Source organism: Hibiscus syriacus, unplaced genomic scaffold (genome assembly GCF_006381635.1).
Source record: "Hibiscus syriacus cultivar Baekdansim isolate YM2019G1 unplaced genomic scaffold, ASM638163v2 tig00110247_pilon, whole genome shotgun sequence".
NCBI lineage: Eukaryota > Viridiplantae > Streptophyta > Magnoliopsida > Malvales > Malvaceae > Hibiscus > Hibiscus syriacus.
The window spans coordinates 24,590-43,221 of NW_024062645.1; the positions used below are offsets into that span (position 1 = coordinate 24,590).

The window sequence follows — 18,632 nt, forward strand, 5'->3', positions numbered from 1 at the left end:
TTTATAGGTCAATGCTCTGATATAGTTTGGTCGGGTGTAGGGTTGTAAACGAGCCGAGTTAAACGATATCGTAGGTGACAATCCATTGCCGTAAAATCATGTGTTGATAAAATGCAATGCCATTTTAAAGCATAAAATCACAGTTTGTACATGGTAAAGGGGTTCTACTATACAAGTTATTGAGTAGTTTTTTTATTTATAGGTCAATGCTCTGATATAGTTCGGTCAGTTGTAGGATTTTAAACGAGCCGAGTTAAGTTCGAGTATTGCTGAGCTTGACTCAATTCAAAAAGTTCAAAGTTGAGTTCGACTCGACATGAAAACTCGTGAGCTTAAAATTGTCAAGTTCATCTAGAACTCAAAATCAAAAGTTGAAGCTAGACTCGAGCTCGAAAAAACTTAAATTTAAAACATTCCCAAACTTAGTTCAATTAAAGCTCAAACTCGAATCTGAACTTGAAGTATATGAAAACCTTACAATGTTAATTTTCGAAAAATAAAAAATAATATAGTTTTTTTTCAAATCGGGTATCAAGTAGCTTGTTTAAAATTTGAGTTGAATCGAACTCAAATAGCTTGTGATCTATCTAATTTCATTTACAACCATAATTAACCAAATAATTATAATAATTAATAGGACAAACTATGCATTTAGTAATTAAACTATCAGTTTTGGTCCGTTTTAATAGCTAAACTTTCAATTTTTTTAAAATCATACCTAATATTTAGTTTTCATTTCATTTTAGTACAACTCCTGTAAAAACTTAACGCACTTAGCACCTAAACTATCAATTTTGATATGTTTTAGTACCTGAATTTTAATTTTTTCAAAACTTAACATTAAATTTTGAACAGTGCACTAAAATGAAACAAAAACTAAAGTTTTTAATAGTGAAATACTAAAATAAAGCAAAAAGTAAACGTTAGGTATAATTATGAAAAATTTAAAAATTTAAGTACTAAAACAAATCAAAATTAATTAATGTGAGATTTTACTTTACATTAATACAATTTTTTAGACCGGATGTTTATTCATCGTCGACCGGGTTTCATCGGTAGATTTTTTGTCATTTTCATCATTAAACACAAACATAAAAATATGTTGTTACAGTAGATGTAGATGGTGAAGTTTTTATATGAAATATTATTATGATTTCGATTAGAGACAGAAGTAGTATTTTATGTCGGGTAAATTTAAATCTATAAAATTTTAGGGAAGATGTATTTAAATTTATAAAATTTCAGGGGTGCCAAAATATATAGAAAAAATCTAAAATATATAATAATTTTTAATTTTCAAAAGAGACAATTGTCTCTGTCCGCCCCCTCATCCATCATTGATTCTGATAATAACACGTTGACTCAGCAGCCACGATGAACCGTTTGATTCCTCCATACTCAGTGTTAAAAACAACAGGTTAAATAAAATCTCTATAGGAATGTTTGATTAGTTGATCGATTATGGTAAAATGGTAACTTTTGTTTCTATAGTAAACCCAATTTATTATTTCCGTCCTTATTATATTGTCGTATTAATTTAGTCTTGGAAGTTATTCAATTACATCACTTTAGATCCTACCCCTAACTTAAAACCCAAAATTATATATCATAAACCCTAAACCCTAAACTTAAAACCCTAATTTATTATTTCCTTCCCTATTATATTTTCGCATTAATTTAGTCTTTGAAGTTATTCAATTGCATCACTCTAGATCTTATTCCTAACTTAAAACTCAAAATTATAAATCATAAACCTTAAATCATAAACTCATAAACCTTAAACTCTATTTAGGATTTTAAGTTAGGATAGATATAAATTGATACTGCTAAATAAATTTAAAGGTTAAATTGATATAAAAATACGATAAAGGCCTTAAACTATCGATTATTATTGGGTTGGTTATTTAATATATTGGAAAACACTGTTTGGTTACTGGGAAAGACGCAAGAAAATTTTGGCTTCATTACGTTTCAGTCAAGAATCGACATGATTGTCAAATCTTCAACCCATCACCATTAAATGGTCAAAACAAAACTGAATTATGCAAATTGCTAGAAAACAAGATGTGTATGTAAACAGACGTGATTATAGGGTAAACTACGTATTTAGTATATAAATTATCATTTTTTGTTTGTTTACTACCTAAACTTTTAATTTTTTTTAAAATTATTCTTAAAATTTAGTTTTTATTTTATTATAGTACTCCATCGTTAAAAACTTTAATTTTTGTTTCATTTTAGTATCATGGTCAGAATTTAACATTAAGTTTGAAAAAATTGAAAGTTTAGGTACTAAAACGGACCAAAACTGATAGTTTAGGTACTAGACACGTTAAGTTTTTAACAGTGGGTTCTAAAAAAACAAAAACTAAGCTTATGTATGATTTTATAAAAATTAAAAGTTTATAAATTAAAATGGATTAAAACTAATAGTTTAGGTACTAAATACATAATTTATCCTAATTTATATTATGGAGCATCAAACTTATGTTGCGATTGTTCCACTAATAAGATGTCGGCATTCTCTTTCCATAATACATTACGAATAAGAGATCAGATGAATGGTAATTTTTTTATTTAATCATTTGGTATTTGATCGGATTATACATTAAGAAGTCGATATATTTTTTTCATTGGTAACATAAATTATTTAAAGTTTGTACACGAGCGGTGGTCGACGGTGGTAAACAATAATTGATGGTAAAAGTTTTCAACGGAATTCTAATGTTGAGAGAGTTTAAAGGTTTTTTTTTTCTATTTGAAAAATATGAAAAATGAATGAAATTAAAATTCAGAGATCAAATTAAAAATTAACTCTTTTGTTCAAGAGCTAATAATCAATAACCAAATTATAACAAATTGGTAAATTAAGTGATCAAAATATAATTTTTGAAATTTCAGTCATGAAAAATGAGAAAATGAAAATAAATGACCCGAGGTAGTTTATAATATATGTTATGTGTCACGAAATGCATTCAAAGAGTATCGTGTGGATTTTTGTACGAAAAGAATAGGATGGCAATTTAACTCGAATTTGATGGGTTTTAACTTGATCCGGTTTTATAGGGTCATTTTTTTTAAAAAAAATATAGTTCTGATCAGGTCGATTTTTTAAGGGGTGAAGTCAGGTCGGATTAGATTCGGGTGGAGTGTGAAAAAACTCTTATATGACTAAACCCGAGAATAATAATATAAATTCTTTAAAAATTTTATTATTATTTTAATTAAATCCTTAATTTATATCGGGTCAGATTGGATCAGGTCGAATTTATACTCTAAAAAATTGGGTCGGTTCGAATTCGGGTGGATGATATATATTTTTCGAGTTAGATCAGGTCGGATGTATGATATAAAATTTTCAAGTCGGGTTAAGTTCAAGTGGATGTTGCATATTTTCGAGTTGGGTCAGATTGACAAAAAAACCGACCCATTGTCATCCAAAAAAATGGGTTCTGATAACATATATCATGATTAAAAAAATTAATTATTAAATTAAATATCAAAAATAATAAAATCACAAAATTATAATGAAATACAACTTCATAGGTTAAAAAATATTATTTAATCATTGAAAAACAATAAAATCTATTAAGTGTGAGTCTGCCTAAATAGAGTAGAAAATTTCAAACATCAAATCGAAAAATTCATTTTCCCCCTCCGATTCCAGAGTTTCGTCTCGATTAATCTGGATCAACTCGCATCGTATATTTGATTTCAGCGAGTGAATCTTTCAACGGTGATTTTTTGTACACACAATGACTCGAATCAAAGGCCTGACCGCCGTTTTATGTTTGAAAATGTTGTGGCACTCATAGCAATCATGGAAATTGGACCCTCAAGTCTCCACTAATTAAGAAAATTTTATTAACCCCTAATTAAAATATAAGGGCATTGGTTTGTTGTGGGAAACCCTAATTTTGTCTGCCACAAAAAAGAAAATATTTTTTATAAAAAAATAAAATAAAAGAGAAAGCCTTTTTTCTATAATAAAACAAAAAATAATGAAATAAGTACTATATATATGTCATGTATTAATAAAAATTCAATTGAGGGAATCAAGAGGGACATGGATTAGACCTTAGCAATTACAAGGGTGTTGATTGCTTAGGGCAGTTGAAACACTAATCCCCCCAATACCAAACTTGATACCACCTCAAAATAAAGGGTAAATTGTTCATTTAGAATCTAAAATATCAGTTTTAGTACGTTTTCATACCTAAACTTTCAATTTATTTTCAAACCCATACCTGAAATTTAGTTTTTGTTTCATTTTAGTACAACCAAAGCATATCTTATTGTTTTGAACGATTATTTTAATATTACATTAATAAATCATAGAAAATAATTAAATCCGGGGATTAAATTTTAAAAAGTAAAAAGTATGATTGAAAATATTAGGGGCCTCAATTATAAAGGTAAAAAGTGCATGGAGTTTAGTTTTTGTTTCATTTTAGTACAACAAAAGTATATCTTATTGTTTTGAATGATTAATTTAATATTATATTAATAAATCATAGAAAATAATTAAATTCGGGGCTTAAATTTTAAAAAGTAAAAAGTAGGATTAAAAAAATTAGGGGCCTCAATTATAAAGGTAAAAAGTGAGATTAAAAAATTAGAGGACTCAATTTTAAAGGAAAAATGTGGTATTGAAAAAATTAGGGAGCTACATTGTATAAGTAAAAGGTGGTATTGAAAAAATTAGGGGCCTCAATTATAATTATTACAAGTGAGATTAAAAAAAATTAAGGGCCTCAATTGTAAAGGTAAAAAGTGAGATTGCAAAAAATAAGAGCTCAATTATAAAGATAAAAAGTGGGATTGAAAAAAATTAAGGCAATCAATTATATATGTAAAAAAGTGAGATTAAAAAAATTAAGAGCCTCAATTATAAAGACAAAAGATCAAATAAAAAAATTTTAAGGTACTCAATTATAAAGATAAAAAGTAAAATTAAAAAAAATTAGAGCCTTCTATTATAAAGAAAAAAAAATTAAATGAAAAAAATTAAAGGACTCAATTATAAAAATAAAAAATTAGGAGTAATGTAAAAAACAGGGTCCTGAAAGATCGCTCAGGATACCTTAATAGCCGAATCTGAGGAAGATCCAGAAACTAATTTGATTTGTGATTTTTTGTATAATTAAGCATATGCATGGTCCCAGACAAAGCACTTTTACTTTTTTTTCTTTATACAGAAGCAATAACTATGATTAAACATTAGGGTAAATTACATGTTTACTTCTTAAACTATCAGTTTTGATCTGTTTTAGTACTTAAATTTTTAATGTTATGAAAACCATACCTGAAGTAAAGTTTTTGTTTCATTTTAGTACCTCACCACTGAAAACTTAAGTTTTTGTTTCATTTAGTATCACGTTCAAAGTTTAGGTACTGAACATTAAATTACATGTTTACCACTTAAACTATCAGTTTTGATATATTTTAGAACTTTTAATGTTATGAAAACCATACCTGAAGTAAAGTTTTTGTTTCATTTTAGTACCTTACCATTGAAAACTTTAATTTTTGTTTCATTTTAGTACCACGTTCAAAGTTTAGGTACTGAACGTGTTAAGTTTTTAATTGAGGGATACTAAAATGAAACGAAAACTAAACGTTATACATGGTTTTGAAAAAAATAAAAAATTTAAGTTCTAAAACGGATGAAAACTGATAGTTTAAGTATTAGACACGTAATTTGCCCTAAAAAGTTACTGAAAGGTGACAAAATTGGGATGAAGGGAATGATGACAATAATAATGCTTGCCATTTGGGGCTCGATTGTAAATTATTCAAAGTGTGTTAATTTTACAATTCTATGAGACCTACTGGCCAACACATGGGGTCCTAATGCAACCTTACACGTACCCTAATTATTATAAAGTTTGCAACTTGAAGAATTCACATTGCCCACCTTCCCAAAGGGGTATGGACTATGAACTCATGGAATTTGGGTGCATATCTATATCATATTTAAGAAAATCTTGATCATGGTGAAAATCATTGATGCTTTGGAATTCATGGGGAAGTTTTAAATTTGTTTAATATCCCACTTTGGGTGGTGAGATATTCTAATTAAGGGTGTGTGTTCGATCGAGTAAAAAAAATCGAACTGATGAGTCGTCCTTCGTCATTTAGATTTATTTGAAATTGTTTCGAGTCGAACCGAGTTTATGAAATCTGAATAAATTATGAATTTCGTCACTCGACTTTCTTGTCACTCTTAATCTGGTCATGAAAGGTTGAGCATTTTCAGTCCACTCTGTAAAGGTTCGATTTGGTCCATTGTTGATCGCTCGGGTGTTTAATCATAAACAGAAGGTTGATATGATAGTCATGTGTGCTGGTGTAGACTACTTTTATTGACATGGAATCTATGTGCCATCCACGTTATTTCTTCGTCTTTTTTTAACCTTCTTCTTTTAAAGATGAAAGTTTTACGATTCCACATGTGTTACGTTGGTGCTGCAATTACCATTCTATGGTGTTTTCTCCAACCACTGAAGATACCGATGAACTTGCCTCATTGTCTCCTGTCACTCTATCTATTTAGATTTTAGCTAAATCATTTTAAAACTCAATCTTAATCACAAAATTCGTGAAACCTAAAGCCACTTTTTTAATACCCATCATCTGGTCAGCATAGAATCAAAATATATAGCTCGTTTGTTCCTTCACCTCCCCACCGTTGTAATTTAGAAGAAGATGTTTAATTATTGAGAAATCAAAGAAAAGTCAAAACTGACAATTTTTCACAGAAAATAAAGAAAGTTTAGAGGTTCACAATTTTTAAAAGAAAAATGTTAAATCATAACATTGTTAAGAATTTAATGATGGAGTAACCAAAATAGATAAATTGAAAATTTAGTAACCCAAATTCACTCATGGCCTTGCCTTTAATAATACTTTTCCGCAAGTAGTGAATTTGTTGAGCGTTACAAAATGGTCTTCTAACTATAGAGTGTTGCTTTGCTGAGTCTCTCAACTATTAAAAGTTATTAAATGGTCACCCAACCATTCATTATGTTCCAAAATCGTCCTTTTATGTTAAAAATTGACGGTATTCTGAGTTTAACGTTAATCCACTAATTGTGATATGATAAAATCTAATCCCAGAATCTCAAAAAACTATCATATCTCAGTCATCATGTTGACTTTCACTTTAGACAATCGTCAATTTTTCAACGAAAAATAATGAGTTTGGAACATAATGAATAGTCAGTTGACCAATTTGTAACTTTTAATAGTCGAAGGATCAAGGGACTTAATGTAAAAATATCCTATAGTCAAGGGACCATTTGTGTACTTTACCCTAAAAACAAATAACATTTTTTATGCTTGAGGATATGAGAAATGGAAGATCCAAGCAACAAAATTTTGGCAACATTAACATCATCGAACCAAAATATTCTTGATGGGCCCATCAAGGACAAAGGAAATGACAATATTTAGGCGATGGGTACCCTTTTTTCCTTACAAGCAAATCAAACCCCCATGTGCTGCACTCAACGTCAACTTCTCAAACTTATTTCAAACCTTAAATTTAAATAGTGTTAATTGCATTGTATGTCCCCGAATTATGACTTCTATTTCAAATTAATCTTTAATCTTTTAAATATTCTGATTTCATCCCCAAACTATGGCTCTCATTCTAAAGTAGTCCTTAAACTTTTGAACATTTGAATTTCATCCCCAAACTATGAATATCATTCTAAATTGATTCCTGATCTTTTAGACCTCCCAATTTCATCCCCAGATTCATCCAAATATGTATTCCGTTTCAACCATAGTTTAACCTAAATTTCATTTTTTTCAAACATATAATAATATAACTTGCCTAATGATTTTATTAACAAGAGATGTGATTAGTATATACGAATAATTTAGGATAAAATTGAAATATTCAAAAAGTTTGGGGACCAATTTAGAATGAATATCCCAGCTCGGGGATGAAAATGAAATGTTCGAAAGTTTGAGGACTAATTTAGAATGGTAATCATACTTTAAGGCTGAAATTTAAATGTTTAAAATTTAAAGACTAATTTAAAATAAAGGTCATATATTAAAGACGTATGATCCAATTAACTCATTTAAATATGAACACTCTAAAATTATATAACCCTAAATTTTAAATTTTAAATAGCACAAATAACATCAATATAACTTGATTTATTGATATTGTATAATTTTATGCACTGTTAATGAATAAAATGATAATATATCATTAAAAATTTAAAATTGAATAAATTTATTTTTAACAGTGTTTCACATTTTATTTATCGATCGGTGCATAAAAATATATACTCGATATATCAAATATCAATAGTTAAAATTAATATTTTTTTAATAATATAGATGATTATAAATTAGTATTATTCAGAAAATTTTTTACCTATTAACAATATACATATACTCTACGGACCAATTACTCAAACCCGAAGACCTTCAAAGAAAACAACATTCTCTTTTATTGTTTAGTTCACTATTCTTAAAATTAATACCTAATAACGTAGAGATTGTATAATTTTATACATTATTAGTTAGTTAGGACGTAACACTTTATTAAATTATTGATAAACATATAATCATTCGATTTTCTTTTAATAGTTTAGGGTGATTTACAAAGTATAACTTATTAAGGGTTTTACTTAGTTATTGACAACATACAGGTCGATTAATGATAAGTGTATAATGTGATCCGTCATATGATCCCAAAATTTAAGTGTCCTACACATGAATGTAATTTAGGTCCGTCCATGTCATGGTTATCAAAATCGGACCGGACTGGCCGGTTCAATCGGTTAAACCGTGAACCGGTGGCATGTCCGGTTATCTCACAAAACCGGTCTGGCAATGAATCGGCTGAAAACCGATAAAACCGGTTTGAACCACCGGTTCACTTTTTTTCTTTTAAAAAAAATTAAACCAAACGACGTCGTTTGTTCAACGAGCCAAGTCAAATTCGAGTATTGCTGAGCTCGACTCAAACTCAAAAACTTTAAAAGTAAGCTCAACTCGACTCAAAAACTCACGAGCTAAAAATTATCAAGTTCAACTCGAACTCGAAATATAATATTAAAACTTGAACTCGAAAAGGCTCGAACTCAAAAAAAAATTAGAAGTTCGACTGAAACCTAAAATTTGAGCTCAATTAAAGCGAAAGAATAGTTCGCTCTGTGCTCACCAAAAGGCTTCATAATTTTGAATGTCAAATTACCTCTATTATTTATAGAAATAAGTTGGGATGCTCTTCAATGTTTCTTAGCCATGTGAGATTGTTTTGTTCTCATATTGTAAACTTAAAAAAAGTGTTACATATATATTAATATTACTTTGAATATTATGTAAAATTAAAAAAAAAATTATTTTATATAAAATCCGATTCAACCGCGGTTGAATCCGGTTGAACCAGTACCTTCACCGGTTCAATGTCCGGACCGATTTTAAAAACATTGGTCCATGTATAATATATGTGCTCTAACGATATTTACATTCAAATGAAAAATAAACTTTTCGTTTGATTCTCGAGAAAATGACAGTGTAAGTTGTAAATGAGAAAACCTATTTGATAGGTTCGATTCAATTTACTATAGAAGTATAAATTATATCATATGAGTTAAGAGATTAAACCTAGTGTCTTATAGTGCAAGGGAATTCCACTAATCAAGATTCCAAATACTAAACTTTTGTTTCTCTCACTAGGCTGTTCTATAAATACTTACTGGGATTTACGCCATTAAGACAACAACAATCACAGCTCGTCCTTATTAGTGTCGTTTTGAGCTGCATATATATATATCTGGCCTGTTCTTCGTCTCTCTCGCATGGATTCCCTGTCACTTTCTGGTGTTTGCAGGCACCATTTTCCAGTGAAGAATGGTGGGTTTTTCTTGGGGAACAAGGCTGGTTTTACTAGGAGACGGGTAGCGATTGCCGGAGTAGCGAGTCCGTTGCGACGGCCGGAGATTGTTCCGTCGTTGGAGGAGGAAACATTCGGTCGCCGGGATCGGAACCACCACACTGCATGGACGAGTGTCAGGCAAGAACGGTGGGAAGGAGAGCTAGTTGTGCAAGGAGAAATACCTTTGTGGCTGGTACGTACATCAGGAAAAAATACTATAATTACATTGATTTTTGGATAAACTACGCTTTTAGTACCTAAACTTTTAATTTTTTAAAATTTAACGTTAAGTTTTTAACATGATACTAAAATGAAACAAAAACTAAACTTTAGGTATGATTTTGAAAAAAATTTAAAAGTTTAGGTACTAAAACAAACCACAATTGATAATTTAAATACTAAACATGTAATTTACCTTTGAGTTCTTCATTATAATTAAGGGAATAAATAATGAAAATCACTATTCTATTCGAAAAGATAAGATAAATTATAAATTTCGTACTCAATTCTCCTCTTACTCCTATTTAGTCATTGAAGTTTAAAAAATTAATTTATTCATTGAACTCTCTATTTCCTTTTATTTTGATCCTTGGGCGTTAAATCATAAGTGAAATGGTGACATGGTAATCATGTATGCTGATGTGGATCGGTTTTTCGTAACATGTCATTCATGTCATTTTCTCTTTTTTTTCTATTTTTTTATTTCATCTTCTTCTTCTAAAGATGAAAATTTTATAATTTTATTATTGTCTCACGTTAATGTCGCAACTATCATTCTCTGACGTCTTCTCTGACCATTCAAGATATCGATTAACTCATTTTATCATCTCATACCACTTTATCAATTTAGATTTTACTTAAATTATTTTAAACTCACAAAATTTAACCCCATACTCTAAACTCATGAAACCTTAAATCATTTTGGCCTATAATATCTACCATCCGATCAGCAACGTAGAATCAAGATATAGAACTTACTTTCATTTTCTCCATCTCTCTATTGTTGAGATTTGGAAGAAGATATTTCATCATCAATAAATCAAATGATATTCGAAACTAAAGATTTTTTCATAAGAAATAAAGTTTTGGGTGCTTTTCATATTTTCTAAAAGAAAAATATTCAGCCATGATGTTGTTAAATATTTAACGACGGGCGATTAAAATAAGAATAAAACAAAAATTAGTGAGTAAATTAAAACAAATTTAAATTTTAAAGACCAAAATAAGACTGAAAAAATTGAGTGATGAAATTTGTATTTTACCTCAAAAATAAATTATACATCAAACTTTACATAATTTCATCTTTGATCGCCACTCAAAATCACAGCTACTTTGTCCTTTACATATTTAGTCCCTGAACTTTGTAACTTTTTCCAATTTAGTCACAACTTTCTTTCTGTATGTATTAATTTAAAATAATTTATGTAAACATTGGATCCATAGTCATCGTTTTTTATATAAACTATGGAGTACATATCAGAAGAGCTTGACGACATGCTAATATTTTATATACAAGAGATTTATAAACATATAATCAATATCAAGTGTATATTTTATATGGTAATTATTGATTAAAATAAATAATTAATTAATTAATTTACCTTAATGACATGCAGAAAGGGACGTACCTGCGAAATGGCCCAGGCCTATGGCATATAGAAGATTACAACTTCCGTCACCTCTTTGACGGCTACGCAACACTAGTCAAACTCCACTTCGAGAACGGCCAGTTGATCGCCGGTCACCGACAAATCGAGTCCGAAGCCTACAAGGCTGCAAGGAAAAACAAGAGGATTTGTTTCAGAGAATTCTCGGAAGTTCCCAAGTACAAGAACTTCATGGCCTACGTTGGGGACATCGCGAAGCTCTTCTCCGGTGCTTCGCTAACCGATAACGCCAACACCGGTGTAGTCAAGCTCGGAGACGGCCGAGTCGTTTGCCTTACGGAAACTCAAAAAGGGTCGCTAGTTATCGACCCCGACAGCTTGGAAACACTGGGGAGGTTCGAGTATAGTGATGGCTTAGGGGGATTGATACACTCGGCTCATCCGATAGTGACCGATACCGAGTTCTTGACCTTGTTGCCTGATTTAGTGAACCCTGGCTACTTGGTGGTGAGAATGGAACCAGGGACCAATGAAAGGAAGTTGATTGGAAGGGTTAACTGTCGGACTGGACCGGCTCCCGGTTGGGTCCATTCATTTCCGGTGACCGAACATTATGTTGTCGTGCCCGAGATGCCATTGAGATACTGTGCACAGAACTTACTCAGAGCTGAACCAACCCCATTGTACAAATTCGAGTGGCATCCTGAGTCTAAAGCTTTTCTCCATGTTATGTGCAAAGCTAGTGGAAAAATTGTAAGTGAATTCCCATTTCGAATTCGATTTTCTTTCTGTCACGCTTCGGTTTTTGTTTCATCCTGAAAAATGCTTTTGAAGGTGGCGAGTGTGGAGGTGCCATTATTCATTACGTTTCATTTTATCAATGCGTACGAAGAGGAAGATGAAGATGGTCGGGTGACTGCCATTATCGCCGATTGTTGCGAACACAACGCTGATACCACCATTCTCGATCGGCTTAGGCTTCAAAATCTACGGTCCTTCAATGGAGAGGACGACATATTACCAGATGCAAGGTAAGCCCCAAGACATACATGCATACATACATACATACATACATACATATTACATGCATGCATGACTTGCAATTAATTTGATTGCCAGGGTGGGAAGATTCACAATTCCATTGGATGGGAGTCCCTATGGGAAGTTGGAATCAGCATTGGAGCCTAATGAACATGGCAAAGGCATGGATATGTGCAGCATCAACCCTGCAAATTTGGGTAAAAAATACAGATATGCTTATGCTTGTGGGGCCAAACGCCCATGCCATTTCCCTAATACCCTCACCAAGGTAATTTATGATGATGATGATGACTAATATGACAAAAAGAATGTGCTGAAGTTGATTTGTTTATGATGTGGCAGCTTGATTTAGTAAAGAAGGTGGCAAAGAATTGGCATGATGAGGGAGCTGTGCCGTCAGAGCCATTCTTCGTGGCTCGGCCAGGTGCAACGGAGGAAGACGACGGTGTTGTAATCTCCTTGATTAGTGAGAGAAATGGAAGCGGGTACGCTTTATTGTTGGATGGATCAACATTTGAAGAAATTGCAAGAGCAAAGCTGCCTTATGGTCTACCATATGGACTACATGGATGTTGGGTACCCAAAGAGTAAAAATCAAACTCAACCTTCTTCACAACCAGAACCATCTCATGCTTCATAAATACAGATGCATTTTACATATTATCAATTGATGCATATTGTGAGAAGCTATTTCCCGATCGGGAAGTTAAGAAACTCCATTACCGATGTATGAAACAAGGACTCTAAGAAAACAAATGGAATATATAGTCTGTGCTTCCTTCGAGTGAAAGATGTATAAACATTCTTGATCAAGTATAAGCAAAGCCAATAAAATATCAATCTTATTACTACTATATCAAAGGCATTCAACCATGAATAAACTTTGACAAAACCTTTACAATAACAAATGATTTCGAGTATTAATATGTCTAAGAACAGTACAAGTGTGATTTATGACCAGAAACGAACATGATAACTATAATTCATGGCTAACAGTATGCATAATCCTTCTTAGCAGAAATGAGCCAATAAAAGTAGTAATGTGTATCTGTAATAGGGAAGCTTATCGCAGTAAAAACAATGCTGAGTGTCCTTATGTTTCTGTTGTTTCATTAAGATGTTACCGTACTATTTTCCTTGCGTTGAAGAAGGAAGATACTCCTTTATTATCTCCTGGATCCTTTTCTTCATCATCTTAACCTTCACACCAGCGAGCATGTTTCGATAGAACATTTCAAGCCTAACAAGATTGCTACGATCTGCTGACTCCAACATTCTTTCCCATTCCCTTGCAATATCAAAAGTGCCAGAGCTTTGCAATGAATTCGGGATATCTTGCTCTTCAAAAGGTTTACCAAAGATTGAACCATGAAGTATGCTTGCATAACGTTCCATGCTGGAAAGTTTCGATTGTAGGAGTTTCATCTCTTCAATGGCCAAAGATAACTTACATCTCTGAGTTTCCATCAGAGCCCTTCTTATCTATAGTTTTATCTGGCTGGTTCAGCTCTTCTTGTTTGAAATCCTCGTTCAGTGGGGGCCATAGCACAACTGACGGGGTGAAGCAGTCAACGGTTTTTCCATTTCCAAGAACTCCACTCCTTCCCCTGCCCCAGGACCATAGCTTGTATCCATCATGTGCAACAAGAACAGTATGTGCAGCTCCACAAGATACTTGGACCGGATCATTAAATTTTGGTCCATGCACTCCATCACCAGATATCCGCAGGGGAGAAATTGCATCTCCTGAATCTGTTCCTGTAAAACTAGCATCGGGGCATAGCCCTAGACCCTTTTCCATTCCCCATGACCACACATCTCCGGCTGATGAAACAACACTAGTGTGGAACAATCCGCAGTCAACAGAAACAAGATATATAGGCTGTTGTAACTCTCACTGGTTCAGGAACCAAGGCAGTTTGGGTGGTTCCATGCCCAAGTTGCCCTCTGTCCCCAAGGCCAAACGTCCAACACATACTCTCAACCGTGTCACTTGGTCTCTTTTTGCGAGTAAGCAAAGCTGTGTGGAAGGCACCACATGCTACCTCGTAAACCGTCCATTGAAAGTCCTGGTTAAATGTTCCAATCATTTCAGGCCGGACCCTGTTCTCTGTATCTCCTAAGCCTAACTGACCATGGCCATTTCCACCCCAAGTGTAGCATACGAGATCATCACCTCCATGCTTTTCTCCAGCACTGACTAAGGCTACAACATGCTCGTTTCCGCATGCAACCTTAACAACAGTATGGCCATGGAAATCCCAAACAGGAATTGGAGTAAAACAACTCACAAATGTCAAGCTTCCATCCCCATTGCTATTCTCCTGTGGACAATTGCCCCACATCCAAAGGGCTCCAAGATTATCTATAGCAAGTGACATCATCCCCCCAGCTTTCACAGCACAAATCTATGGTAGAAAAAAACGATGAGAAGAATGTAAAACATATCATTTGAATTACGGCAACAATTAACTCGTGTCATACCTTCAACGATGTTTTACTCTTTCTCTCCGAGTCTAACTCTAACTCGGCTTTCGATTGACCAGGGGAGCCCAATTCGAGGAACCGCTCCATCGATTGAGGTGCCAAAGAACTCTCCCCGTGCATACCAAGTTGGCCATCCATATGGCAGTCAAGGTATACACCAAAATGCATAAATAATGAAAGCACATAGAGTAGATGACAATGATGCAGCTTCAAAAACAAATCTTACCACAAATTCCACTGTAAAAAGGATACATGTATTATAACTCCATGACCAAACTGACCCATCATCTGCAATCCATAGGCGTCAAGGAAATCAAATTTAGATCAGCTAATAACAATGGAAATTCAGTGTGGCATTTTAACAAACATCAAAAAGACTATTTCAACAAAAAAGCAAGTCTAAAAAGTTTTAGCATAAAACCCAAGAATATACTGAACCTGCAAGAGCAAGATTGTAATAAGCGCCAGCAGCGACAGCTATGAACTTAAGCTCCGATTCCTGGAACTTGACCCGAACCGGGAAAAGTTCGTCGGATTCTGAACCAGTCCCAAGTCGTCCAAACATTCCTCTGCTCCATGAATACACGTACCGATCCCCTGCAATTTTCCATTCATTGCAAATTACATTATTAAAATCCCCCCCCCCATTTTAAAAATTCTTATCACTATATACAGATCAAGGAAGAAGAAATTGAACTAATAAACGAAAGCTTTTTGCTTTTGTCTGCCAGAGAGAGCCAGAGTATGAGCTTCACCGGCGGCAACTGCAATAACTTTGCGCGGCATGTTGCCGGAAACGGAGACAGACCCGGCGGCGGATTCCATTATTTCCGGCTAATGTATAGCTTAGTTTTTTATGTAGTTGACGGAGCTAATAAAACATATGAATCTGATAAAAAAAATGGCGCTCGTTGAGCATGAAATAGAGAGCTTCATTGATGTCTGAAAATGCTCGACTTGTAATTATCTTGATGCTTGGGGGTGCTTTTGGAAGTCCATAATATTTGGTTATATGAAGGTATTTGGTCCCTTTACTATACTCAAATTTGTAATTTGATCCTATACTTTAGTTTTATATTATTCAATCCCTCTATTTTTGTAATATCATTAATTAATCTAAATTAAACAATATCAACTATATTCACTAGAATATTGATGTGGATAGAGAGGGTTGATCATAGTGGGTGATCTCTTCTGAAAATTTTAAATTCATATATAATTTAAATATTTTTCTATTTTTTGTTGATAATTTATTTGTCTCTTAAATTTTTATAAGTTTTTCATATAGCATAAAATCATATGTGTCCTCGATTAGCATGATGGATTGGAATTACTCAAATTATAAATAGATAATTGGCCCGAACTTGATGGTGGTATGACCTGACCTTATAAGATCGAGGTTTTTTTTTTAATTTAAACGAGTCAAATCAAGTTCTTTAAATGATTGATTCGGGTCGAGAGGAGTTCGAGTTTATGGTGAAAATATCATACTCGACTTGAGAATAATTATATAAGTGACCTTTATATATTTACGGATAATTGCTACAATACTCTTTATTTATATTTTTTAGTTAGGTCTCTAATTTACTTAATAAAACGAGATATTTAATACTTATATATTTAAGTAGAAATTGGGTGAATTAAACGTCCGACTTAACCTGGCCCATGATATTTCTAATTGAAATAAATATTTGTAAGAAAAAAATTTTGCATTAACAATTTAACCATAATAATTCAAGATATTATTATTCAAACTAACTAATAACATTATAGAAAAAAATAGAAGGATCAGTTAATACTAAATAAAAGTATAAAGATTTAAATCTCTAGTTTGAACATAATAAATGGACCAAAACGACAATTTCACCTTTCTATACTTCAAATTTCCAACATGCAAAAGAACATGATTAAATCGTTTTTATAATTTAAAGGGAATTATGTGTCGGAATTCTAATAAGTGTGTCGGTCCAAATAAATGAAATAATGAATTATTATTATAAAGTTAAGGTAATGGGAATCAAAGATTTCGTCCGCAGCATGACTTGTTAATTTCTTGTGTACGTGTGCTTATGGTTATCTTAATATGTGACCAAAATGGATTGAAATTTGACCAGCTTACAAATAAAATAAAATAAAAGTTTATTTGTTTTAGGGTAAACTATCCATTTAGTACTTAAACTATTAGTTTGAGTACTTTTTAGTACATAAACTTTTATTTTTTTTTAAAAATATACCTAACGTTTAGTTTTTGTTTCATTTCAGTACACGCCATTAAAAACTTTAGGCAAAAGGATAATTTTTACCTTTGAAGTAGATTCAATTTATTACTTTTTCCTTTATCGTATTTTCACATCAATTTAACCCTCGAAGTTGTTCAATTACATCATTTTATATTCTACCCTTAACTTAAAACCCTCAATTATAAACTCAATTTATAACTTTTGCCCTTATCATTTCATCAACTGCCAAAGTTTGTTCAGATGCCCTCAGGGCCGGCCCTGGGCCGTGACAGAAGGGGCGCCCGCTCGGGGCCCATAATATTTTCCATAGTGCCTATTAATTTAGAACTACAAGATTTTGCATAACTAGGGGTCCATTTTTTTTATTTCGCCCCGGGCCAAAAAATACCCAGAGCCGGCCCTGGATGCCCTACACATTGTGTTTGATCTTGCACTTTTACAGCGAGGGATGACTACTGCTTCATTTTTAAGGAACTTAGCTATTTAGCCAGATTGATTGGTCACAGCATCAGGGAGATGATGTATGCAAAATTCTACTTTATTGTCACCATAATGTAGCGTCTAATCAGACACCTGTGCACTGTCATCCAATTAAGTCAAAATCTTTGAGCTCGGTCTTTTCTCGCTTTAGATGCTGATGTTCTTACCTTGTATGGTTTTGAAATCATAGTTTCTTGGTTGAAGGCGAGTGCACAGGCTAAGTTTATTGTTGGTGTGCGAGGAACATGCAACGATGGTTTTATTCTGGGCCATAGACGCTTTCAGTCATTCGATCTGTGTACAACTAAGATCTTGAAACATGCTTGTGTTTGTGTTCACTTGCTTTCAATTCATTTGAGAGCCTCTAATGCAGTTGTGGGGTTTGTCTGTCATGGTCTGTGCTAACCTATGTTACTCGGACCTTAAATGTCGAATATAGGTACATACTTGATTAGGGTATGCTCAATTTTCCAAGTTCTTCCGTGTATTTAGAGGACTTATGTCTAGATATGTGTCGGGGGCACGAGTACTTAGAACAAAAGGAAGAGTTGGAGTAGGTACCTGCCTCAACCATGTTACATAGTCGCTTCTTGTTCCGGACAAGAAACCTGAAGCAACAAGCAGGCATGTCTTACTAAAGTGACTTGTTTATGCATCATATATGTCTGCCTCCGTGTCGAAACTTGTGTCGAAATATTGATTGGTGATCGTGGTGTTTCTTGCAGTTTTTCCGGAACACTTCTTTGGCACTTTATTTTACATAATATATACGTCGGATTGTGGTGCGGATTGTGATCGACCAGTCGGACGGAAGAGTTGATAGACTTTATGCGGGTATTTTACCAATGCATCCAGCTTGAGATCAAATTCCAG

At 32.9% G+C, this 18,632-nt stretch overlaps 2 protein-coding genes and 1 pseudogene across 2 annotated transcripts in view; 2 read left to right on the plus strand and 1 right to left on the minus strand.

Moving 5' to 3' along the window:
• Positions 1-9,827: 9,827 nt before the first annotated feature.
• Positions 9,828-13,213, plus strand: LOC120114869 (carotenoid cleavage dioxygenase 8 homolog B, chloroplastic-like). Its single transcript, XM_039135652.1, has 5 exons — positions 9,828-10,097; positions 11,521-12,264; positions 12,346-12,542; positions 12,631-12,820; positions 12,895-13,213. Exons 1-5 carry the CDS (start codon positions 9,828-9,830, stop codon positions 13,141-13,143), a joined length of 1,650 nt encoding a protein of 549 aa, XP_038991583.1. The 3' UTR covers positions 13,144-13,213.
• The window catches only part of LOC120114806 (glutamyl-tRNA(Gln) amidotransferase subunit C, chloroplastic/mitochondrial-like), a 30,807-nt gene continuing 23,133 nt past the window's right edge, over positions 10,959-18,632 (plus strand). Inside the window, exon 1 of the mRNA XM_039135585.1 lies at positions 10,959-10,985. The gene's annotated coding sequence lies outside the window, so the exon portion shown is untranslated. The remainder of the gene's footprint in view (positions 10,986-18,632) is intronic.
• LOC120114807 lies at positions 13,438-15,974 on the minus strand (annotated as a pseudogene).